Source organism: Staurois parvus, unplaced genomic scaffold (assembly GCF_062004578.1).
Source record: "Staurois parvus isolate SC_StPar_1 unplaced genomic scaffold, SC_StPar_1.0 ptg002105l, whole genome shotgun sequence".
Classification (NCBI taxonomy): domain Eukaryota; kingdom Metazoa; phylum Chordata; class Amphibia; order Anura; family Ranidae; genus Staurois; species Staurois parvus.
In genome coordinates, this window is record NW_028319901.1 from 168,625 (window position 1) to 180,000 (window position 11,376).

Genomic DNA, 11,376 nt, shown 5'->3' on the forward strand with positions numbered 1-11,376 from the left:
TGGTTGGTTGGTTGGTTGGTTGGTTCACCAAAAAGTGCATGTAACCCCTATAGACTGACCAGGGGCGGACTGACCATTTGAACACTCGGGCACTGCCAAAGGGCCCGGGGTCAGTAGGGGGCCCCATGAGATGCCCCTGGTACCTTTCACTGGCTTTTTCATAGGCTTTTTTGGGTGTTGGTGAGGACACAGGAGCCCCATGATCCCCTATTGCCCGGGGGCCTCATAAGTTGTCAGTCCACCCCTGAGACTGACTCATTGTGTCCTCCAAAGGGAGTCGAGTGGCTGGCTGGTCGGTTCACCAAAAATGCACCTAATTTCTATAGGCTGATTCATTGTGTTCTCCAAAGGGAGTCGAGTGTCCGGCTGGCTCGCCAAAAATGCATCGAATGTAGGCTGATTGAACACGTTCTTACTCACCTAGCTTCTTGGCTACGGCAGCGTCCTGTTCGGAGTCCACCAACCCAAAGCCCACACCTTTATCTTCCAGGACTTGGGCAGCTAACTAGGGAAAAAGAGAAAAAAAGGGAAAGAAAAAGAGGGGAGGAGGGAGAGAGCAAAGAGAATTTTTTTTAGTCCGGTGAAAGTGAGGTAAAAAAAGAAATGCATACAATAACGCATACTATAATAAATCGCATACTATACTAAATCATGTGATGTGAAGGATCCTGCTGTGATAGGTTAACGAAGAGCAATAGAAGAGCCGAGATATTTACTCTTTCTGGAGAAAAGGCTGCGGCAGGCTCCCTCCAGTGCTGCTTACATAATCAAAAGAAATTTGATTATGTGATATTATGAGGAACGAGTTTCGATTGGCTGTTCATAGAGATCACATGACCAATAGCCAAGCCTTGACAGTTGTACTCGGCACCGGAAGGAGCATGGAGCAGCATTTTCTGCGGCAAAGGTCAATATTTTGGTATTTTTATGAATTTTTTTTATCCATCCCAGCAAGACTGTTGCCCAGGGGCGGACTAATCATTTGGAAACTCAGGCACTGCCCGAGGGCCCGGGGTCAGTAGGGGCCCCATGAGATGCCTCTGGTACCTTTTTCATAGGCTTTTTTGAGTTTGGGTAAAGACACAGGGGCCCTGTGATCCCCTATTGCCCGGGGGCCCCATGAGTTGTCAGTCCACCCCTGCTGTTGACAGAGCTTTGAAATCAGGTTTGAGCATGCTCTGTATGAATTAGGCGCTCCCAGGAGCGGACTGACCATTTGAGCACTCGGGCACTGCCTGAGGGCCCGGGGTCAGTAGGGGGCCCCATGAGATGCCCCTGGTACCTTTCATTGGCTTTTTCATAGGCTTTTTTGGGTGTGGGCGAGGGCACAGGGGCCCCATGATCCCCTATTGCCTGGGGGCCCCATGAGTTGTCAGTCTGCCCCTGGGCGCTCCCTTTATGTAAGTCACCGGTCATGACGTTTTAAAATTGCGCCATTTGTGTGCGATTTCTGAAGACTTTATTGCAACTTGTGAAGATTTTCAACGATTTCTTGCCATTTGCAGTGCAATTTCCATTCTATTCTATGTATGTGAGATCGCAACAAAACTGCAAAAAAAGTCACGCGAGAACTACTTTAGCAATCGCGCTGCGGCAAATCGCACCTGTTACGACACTGATGTTCACCAGATGCGATTTCAGGTGCGATTTCAATTTGCAAATCGCACCGGTGCGACCAGGCGCTTAGTCACCGGTCACACCGCTGCGAATTTGAATCGCGCGATTTGTGTGCAATTTCAGCAGATTTCTGAAGAATTTATTGCGACTTGTGAAGATTTTTAATGATTTTTTTGCAATTTGCGGTGCGATTCCCATCCTATTCTATGTATGTGAGATCGCAACAAAACAGCAGAAAAAGTCATGCGAGAACTACTTTAGCAATCGCGCTGTGGAAAATTGAACAGGTTAAGACACTAAAGTTCACATTTATTAGATGCAATTTCAGGTGCGATTTCAATTCACAAATTGCACCTGAAATCGCACTGGTGTGACCTGGCGCTTAGCCCTGGTTTCACACTGCCACGATTTCAGGTGCAATTTCGGAATTGAAATCGTACCTGAAATTGGATCTAATGAATGCGAATGTGAGTGTCTTAACCCATGCGATTTGCTGCAGAGCGATCTCACAAGTAGTTTTTGTATTACTTTTTCTGCAGTTTGTCGCAATTTCACATACATAGACTACAATAGAAATTGCACTGCAAAACGCAAAGAAAAATGCAAGAAATCGCTGGAAAATCTTTACAAGCTGCAAACAAATTTCAGAAGACGCGATGAAATCACAAACCAAATGCACGATTTTAAATCACATCCAGTGTGAACCAAGCCTTTGAAATCTTCACAAGTTGCAAACAAATCTTCAGAAAACGTGGTGAAATTGCAAACAAAACGCACGATTTTAAATCACATCCTTAGGCTTGGTTCACACTGGATGCAATTTAAAATTGTGCATTTTGTTTGCCGCGTTTTCTGATTTCCCAACAATTTCTTGCATTTTCCATTGCGTTTTGCAGTGCGATTTCTATTGCAGCCTATGTGAAGTCGCACCAAACTGCAGAAAAAGTAATACAAGAACTACTTTTGAGATCGCTCTGCAGCAAATTGCGTATGTTAAGACATTCACATGCATTAGATCCGATTTCAGGTGCGATTTCAATTCCCAAATCGCACCTGAAGTCGTGGAGGTGTGACTGGGGGCTTAGCCAAATTTGATGACATTTTGAATTTGTAAATTAAGAAAATACACTGTCTCAATCAGGGGCGGACTGACAACTCATGGGGCCCCCGGGCAATAGGGGATCATGGGGCCCCTGTGTCCTTGCCCAAACTCAAAAAAGCCCATGAAAAGGTACCAGGGGCATCTCATGGGGCCCCCTACTGACCCCGGGCCCTCGGGCAGTGCCCAAGTTTCAAAATGGTCAGTCTGCCCCTGGTCCCAATGTGTACTGTCACTGTGCAGCAGCAGGAAGATTTACACAGACAAAGAAACTCTATGGGAGTAGTGGGAAGGAGGAATGTATGGGATATATGGGATGTATGGGATATATGGGATGTACGGTATGTAAGGGATGTACGGGATGTATGGAATATATGGGATATATGGGATGTATGAGATATATGGGATATATGGGATGTATGGCATATATGGGATGTATGGGATATATGAGATGTATGGGATGCACGGGATGTATGGGATGTACGGGATATATGGGATGTACGGGATATATGGGATGTACGGGATATATGGGATGTATGGAATGTATGGGATATATGGAATGTATGGGATATATGGAATGTATGGGATATATGGGATGTATGGGATATATGGAATGTATGGGATATATGGAATGTATGGGATATATGGGATGTATGGGATAGATGGGATGTATGCGATATATGGGATATATGGGATGTATGAGATATACGGGATGTATGAGATATACGGGATGTATGAGATATATGGGATATATGGGATGTATGAGATATACGGGATGTATGAGATATATGGGATATATGGGATGTATGAGATATATGGGATATATGGGATGTATGAGATATATGGGATATATGGGATGTATGGGATATGTGGGATGTAGGGATATATGAGATATATGGGATGTATGGGATATATGGGATGTATGGGATATATGGGATGTATGGGATATATGGGATATATGAGATATATGGGATATATGGGATATATGGGATGTATGGGATGTATGGAATATATGGGATGTATGGGATATATGGGATGTATGGGATATATGGGATGTATGGGATATATGGGATATATGGGATGTATGGGATATATGGGATATATGGGATATATGGGATATATGGGATATATGGGATGTATAGGATATATGGGATATATGGGATGTATGGAATATATGGGATGTATGGGGTATATGGGATATATGGGATGTATGGAATATATGGGATGTATGGGATATATGGGATATATGGGATGTATGGAATATATGGGATGTATAGGGTATATGGGATATATGGGATATATGGGATGTATGGGATGTGTGGGATGTATGGGATATATGGGATGTATGGAATATATGGGATGTATGAGATATATGGGATGTATGGGATGTGTGGGATGTATGGGATATATGGGATGTATGGGATGTATGGGATATATGGGATGTATGGGATGTATGGGATATATGGGATGTATGGGATATATGGGATGTATGGGATGTATGGGATGTATGGGATATATGGGATGTATGGGATGTATGGGATATATGGGATATATGGGATGTATGGGATATATGGGATGTATGGGATGTATGGGATGTATGGGATATATGGGATGTATGGGATATATGGGATATATGGGATGTATGGGATATATGGGATATATGGGATGTATGGGATGTATGGGATGTATGAGATATATGGGATGTATGGGATGTATGGGATATATGGGATGTATGGGATGTATGAGATATATGGGATGTATGGGATGTATGAGATATATGGGATGTATGGGATGTATGGGATATATGGGATGTATGGGATGTATGGGATATATGGGATGTATGGGATGTATGGGATATATGGGATGTATGGGATGTATGGGATATATGGGATATATGGGATGTATGGGATATATGGGATGTATGGGATGTATGGGATGTATGGGATATATGGGATGTATGGGATATATGGGATATATGGGATGTATGGGATATATGGGATATATGGGATATATGGGATGTATGGGATGTATGGGATGTATGAGATATATGGGATGTGTGGGATGTATGGGATGTATGGGATGTATGGGATATATGGGATGTATGGGATGTATGGGATGTATGAGATATATGGGATGTATGGGATGTATGGGATGTATGAGATATATGGGATGTGTGGGATGTATGGGATGTATGGACTCCAAACTTGGTTTCTCCATTAATCAGATGTACAGTGGAAGTTGTGGTTCCCCAATGTTTGCCTGTAACCTAATGTAGCATGTAGATTATCAGAGCAGCAGGTATGAGTATTAAAGAGCAATTAGTCTTCATCGCTAATGAACACATGTATGTTCCCCACATGTATGTACAGTATATAGACCCAGAGACAGGACATTTAAAAAGAAAAAAATTTAAACACACACATGGATAAGGTTGATTGCAGCAGGTGTACAGACCCGGGAACTCAGCACAGGGATGGTGGGAACCCCTCATAATGGGCACAGCGGGTGTACAGACCCGGGAACTCAGCACAGGGATGGTGGGAACCCCTCATAATGGGCACAGCGGGCGTACAGACCCGGGAACTCAGCACAGGGATGGTGGGAACCCCTCATAATGGGCACAGCGGGCGTACAGACCCGGGAACTCAGTACAGGGATGGTGGGAACCCCTCATAATGGGCACAGCAGGTGTACAGACCTGAGAACTCAGCACAGGGATGGTGGTAACCCCTCATAATGGGCACAGCAGGTGTACAGACCTGAGAACTCAGCACAGGGATGGTGGGAACCCCTCATAATGGACACTGCAGACACCACCAGCACTGAAATATTCGTTTTGGGTGGACTAAGCCTGGAAGAACAGCCCGTAGAATGCCATGTCCCCGGTCTTGTAGAACAGGCATGGTGGGGACTCCAGGGACAGGCCGGGTTACAGTCAGGGACCTTATAAAAGGGTCTATTTTCGTCCTCTCAGGACGGGACGGCCAGTTCATCTCTCGGAGATCTCTCTCCCTCTAAGCCGGTCGGGTTCTTTTTCCGGAGCTCAGGCCATGTGTAGCCATGCAGAGAGCAACCTTTTCCCCTGATGGTGCAGTTCAGCCTGTAACCTAAGCAGTGCCCAGACGGCGGTACGCACGCCAGCGGCACTCAACGCACCTCCCATCTGCCAGCCGAGGAAGGCCTTTCTTGGCCAGGGGCTCATCGATCGGCCTGGGGGAGGGCAGGGGGGGGGGGCGAGGTTTTACTGGAGTCAGCGGAGACGCTCGCCCGGCCTGACCCAGCACGCCATATAAAGGTACGCCGAGGGGCCCCGGCTTTAAACGGCAACTGCGCAATGATTTTACCTGCTGCTGCGGCCGGGATTTTTTTCATTTTTTTGGATATATTTAGACGCCCCCCCCCCTCCCCCCTTCACCATTTTTTACTACCGTCTCTATCACCTGTCACACTATAGAAACGCGGTCCAGATGCGTTCCGGATGCGTTTCTGCATGCGCGGTTTTGGTGCGTTACGGTGCGTTTTTGTATGCATTCCAGTTAATTTTTTCCCCTATCTTCAATTTAAATAGGGACATATGCGTTTTGGTGCGTTCCGGTGCTTTTTTGATGTGTTTTACTGCATTCCAAGACAATTCTGTGCAGAAAAAATGCCTCCCGTTCTACTTTTTTTTTCTGCACTTGGAACGCACCAGAGCTGCAAGCGCTGATGTAACCTATGACACTGACAACCATGTAACCTGAGTGATTTTTGACATGTATAAAAAAGTCCGGCAATAAGGTGATCCGTGTCGGTGAAATCCGTGACTGGAGCTGATCATGTGATTGCGCTCACCAGAAGCGCGATTTAAAAGCGCATTTGTGTATATAATATCCGTCGTGGTCATCTGGGTACGGGTAAGGATGGTGGAAATCATCTGGCACACGTTTCAGCATGCAAGGTAACTGCAGACCTCTCTCACAGTATCCAGGGACATCTCTTCAGACCTCTCTCACAGTATCCAGGGACATCTCTTCAGACCTCTCCCACAGTATCCAGGGACATCTCGTCAGACCTTTCTCACAGTATCCAGGGACATCTCGTCAGACCTTTCTCACAGTATCCAGGGACATGTCTTCAGACCTCTCTCACAGTATCCAGGGACATCTCGTCAGACCTCTCTCACAGCATCCAGGGACATGTCTTCAGACCTCTCTCACAGTATCCAGGGACATCTCGTCAGACCTCTCTCACAGTATCCAGGGACATGTCTTCAGACCTCTCTCACTGTATCCAGGGACATCTCTTCAGACCTCTCTGACAGTATCCAGGGACATCTCTTCAGACCTCTCTCACAGTATCCAGGGACATCTCTTCAGACCTCTCTCACAGTATCCAGGGACATCTCGTCAGACCTCTCTCATAGTATCCAGAGACATCTCATCAGACCTCTCACAGTATCCAGGAACATCTCGTCAGACCTCTCTCACAGTATCCAGGGACATCTCGTCAGACCTCTCTCACAGTATCCAGGGACATCTCTTCAGACCTCTCTCACAGTATCCAGGGACATCTCTTCAGAGCTCTCTCACAGTATCCAGGGACATCTCGTTAGACCTCATAGACCACCGGATGGAAACACAGCAAGAACTGGGGAATCTTCACCTTAGATAACGCGCACAAGCACAAAACACATCAGTGAGGAGCTTGTCTGTTGTGACGTCACGCCGCATGGAAGGCCGATGGCCATTTTACATTGCTAAATCCCAGAAGTGAGTGTAACTCCTGCTCTGTATTATCTGCATTTGCCAATTTTCACTAGAATACATCACTATCAAGCACTTTATTCTCCGGCTCATTACTGATGAGCCTCTAAGGTGGAGATTCCCCAGTTCTTGCTGTGTTTCCATCCATCTATGAGATCTGACGAGATGTCCCTGGGTACTGTGAGAGAGGTCTGACGAGATGTCCCTAGATACTGTGAGAGAGGTCTGACGAGATGTCCCTGGATACTGTGAGAGAGGTCTGAACAGATAATCCTGAATACTGTGAGAGAGGTCTGACGAGATGTCCTTGAATACTGTGGGAGAGGTCTGACGAGATGTCCCTGGATACTGTCAGAGAGGTCTGACGAGATGTCCCTGGATACTGTGAAAGGGGTCTGAACAGATGTCCCTGGATACTGTGAGAGAGGTCTGATGAGATGTCCCTGGATACTGTGAGAGAGGTCTGATGAGATGTCCCTGGATACTGTGAGAGAGGTCTGACGAGATGTCACTGGATACTGTGGGAGAGGTCTGACGAGATGTCCCTGGATACTGTGAGAGAGGTCTGACGAGATGTCCCTGGATACTGTGAGAGAGGTCTGACGAGATGTCCCTGGATTCTGTGAGAGAGGTCTGACGAGATGTCCCTGGTTACTGTGAGAGAGGTCTGAAGAGATGTCCCTGGATACTGTGAGAGAGGTCTGAAGAGATGTCCCTGGATACTGTGAGAGAGGTCTGAAGAGATGTCCCTGAATACTGTGAGAGAGGTCTGACGAGATGTCCCTGGATACTGAGAGAGGTCTGACGAGATGTTCCTGGATACTGTGAGAGATGTCTGACGAGATGTCCCTGGATACTGTGAGAGAGGTCTGACGAGATGTCCATGGATACTGTGAGAGAGGTCTGACGAGATGTCCCTGGATACTGTGAGAGAGGTCTGACGAGATGTCCCTGGATACTGTGAGAGAGGTCTGACGAGATGTCCCTGGATACTGTGAAAGAGGTCTGACGAGATGTCTCTGGATACTGTGAGAGAGGTCTGACGAGATGTCCCTGGATACTGTGAGAGAGGTCTGACAAGATGTCTCTGGATACTGTGAGAGAGGTCTGATGAGATGTCCCTGGATACTGTGAGAGAGGTCTGAAGAGATGTCCCTGGATACTGTGAGAGAGGTCTGAAGAGATGTCCCTGGATACTGTGAGAGGTCTGAAGTTACCTTGCATGCCGAATGATTTCCACCATCCTTACCCGTACCCAGATGACCACGACAGGATATTATATACACAAATGCGCTTTTAAATCGCGCTTCTGGTGAGCGCAATCACATGATCAGCTCCAGTCACGGATTTCACCGACACGGATCACCTTATTGCCAGACTTTTTTATACATGTCAAAAATCACTCAGGTTACTTTATAATTATATATTTATTTATTTACTTTGCTGCTACGTCATCATTGGACGACTCGCCTCATACTGGATCGATCGCCCATCGTGCTATAAGGCGCCCGCAGTAATCGCTTTATTATCGTTCAGCGCTGCACACTTGTTTATATATTTGTTTAGAGGGTAAGTGGTTTCACCTTCATGCGAGCGGCTCAATACCTAGCGCTCTCTCGTGTCTTTATTATAACCATGTCACCGACTTTCTGTGCGTTTTGGATGCAGAAAAAAAAAAAACTGAAACGCATGGAGTGTGAACCGGCCCTAAAAGGGAGACTAACTAGGATTAGATTGTCAGCTCTTATGACCAGAGCCCTCCCACCCTCTTGTATTATATTGTAACTGTACTGTCTCCCTTTATATATAGAAATCCTGTATAACAATAATTCCGATAATAAGAAAGTCGTTACAAAGTATCATTCGTGTTTCCTGCCAGCAGAAGTTTAATCAACCTCATTGCATTTCTCTGGTTCCCCCCTCCCCCCTCTCATCAAGTTTTTTTTTTTTTTAACTAAAACCTCCCTGTTTTCAGGGCATACCTTATTTTAGAGCCAGTGATGTCATCACTGGGACTATGTGCTTCTCTATGCAGTACAGGCAGATCTTGGCTGGTGAGATCTGGCATGGCGCATTGTAACGCTGGATGAGGTGGGCATTCGCAATGAGTGCCCCCTTACATAGGTGTCCCCAGCAGAGTGCCCCCTCACATCAGGTGTCCTCATCACAGTCCCTTTTAACATCAGGTGTCCCCATCAAAGTGCCCTCTTATATAAGTGTCCCCATCAGAGTGCCCCCTTACATCAGAGTCCCTGTCAGAGTACCCCCTTACATCAGGATCCCCATTAGAGTTCCCCCTTACATAAGTGTTCCCATCTGTGTGCCCCCTCACATCAGGTGTCCCCATCACAGTCCCTCTTAACATCAGCGTCCCCATCAGAGTGCTCCCTTACATTAGATGACCCCATCAAAGTGCCCCCTTACATAAGTGTCCCCATCAGAGTGCCCTCTTACATAAGTGTCCCCATCAGAGCGCTCCCTCACATCGGGTGTCCCCATCAGAGTGCCCCCTCACATCGGGTGTCCCCATCAGAGTGCCCCCTTAACATCAGGTGTCCCCATCAGAGCGCTCCCTCACATCGGGTGTCCCCATCAGAGTGCCCCCTCACATCGGGTGTCCCCATCAGAGTGCCCCCTTAACATCAGGTGTCCCCATCAGAGTGCCCCCTCATATCGGGTGTCCCCATCAGAGTGCCCCCTCACATCGGGTGTCCCCATCAGAGTGCCCCCTTACATCAGGTACCCCCATTAGAGTTCCCCCTTACATTAGGTGCCCCCATCTGAGTACCCCCATATATCAGACGACTCCATCAGAGTGCCCCCTTACATCAGGAACCCCCATCAGAGCACCCCCTTACACCACGTGCCCCCATCAGAGTGCTACCTTACATCAGGTACCCCCATTAGAGTTCCCCCTTACATTAGGTGCCCCCATCTGAGTACCCCCTTATATCAGACGACTCCATCAGAGTGCCCCCTTACATTAGATGACCCCATCAGAGTGCCCCCTCACATCAGGTGTCCCCATCAGGGTGCCCCCTTAACATCAGGTGTCCCTATCAGAGTGCCCCCTTAACATCAGGTGTCCCCATCAGAGTGCCCCCTTATATCAGGTACCCCCATTAGAGTTCCCCCTTACATTAAGTGCCCCCATCTGAGTACCCCCTTATATCAGACGACTCCATCAGAGTGCCCCCTTACATAAGTGTCCCCATCAGAGTGCCCCCTTACATCAGGTACCCCCATCAGAGCACCCCCCTACATCAGGTACCCCCATCAGGGCACCCCTTTACATCAGGATTCCCATCAGAGTCCCCATTACATATGATCAGTTATCCAATCAGAGTACCCCCTTACATCAGGTGTCCCCATCAGAGTATCCCCTTACATAAGTATTCCCATCAGAATGCCCCCTCACATCAGGTACCCCCATCAGAGCACCCCTTACAGCAGGTGCCCCCATCAGTTATCCCATCAGAGTGCCCCCTTACATATGATCAGTTATCCCCATCAGAGTCCCCCCTTACAGCAGGGTCCCTGTCAGGATTCCCCCTTACATCAGTTTTCCCCATCAGAGTGCCCCCTTACATCAGGTGTCCCCATCAGAGTGCCCCCTTACATCAGGTGTCCCCATCAGAGTGCCCCCTTACATCAGGTGTCCCCATCAGAGTACCCCCTTACATCAGGTGTCCCCATCAGAGTACCCCCTTACATAAGTGTTCCCATCAGAATGCCCCCTCACATCAGGTACCTCCATCAGAGCACCCCTTACAGCAGGTGCCCCCATCAGTTATCCCATCAGAGTGCCCCCTTACAGCAGGGTCCCTGTTAGGATTCCCCCTTATATCAGTTGTCCCCATCAGAGTGCCCCCTTACATCAACTGTCTGCATCATGCACTTTCAGAGACCTGGGGAGCA

The 11,376-nt window shown here is 47.4% G+C and overlaps 1 protein-coding gene across 1 annotated transcript in view; it reads right to left on the reverse strand.

Moving 5' to 3' along the window:
• CASQ1 (calsequestrin 1) overlaps positions 1-11,376 on the reverse strand; it is a 119,337-nt gene that overhangs the window by 89,762 nt on the left and 18,199 nt on the right. The window contains exon 2 of the mRNA XM_089664930.1: positions 421-505. Within this exon, the coding sequence (XP_089521056.1) occupies positions 421-505 (85 nt within the window). The remainder of the gene's footprint in view (positions 1-420; positions 506-11,376) is intronic.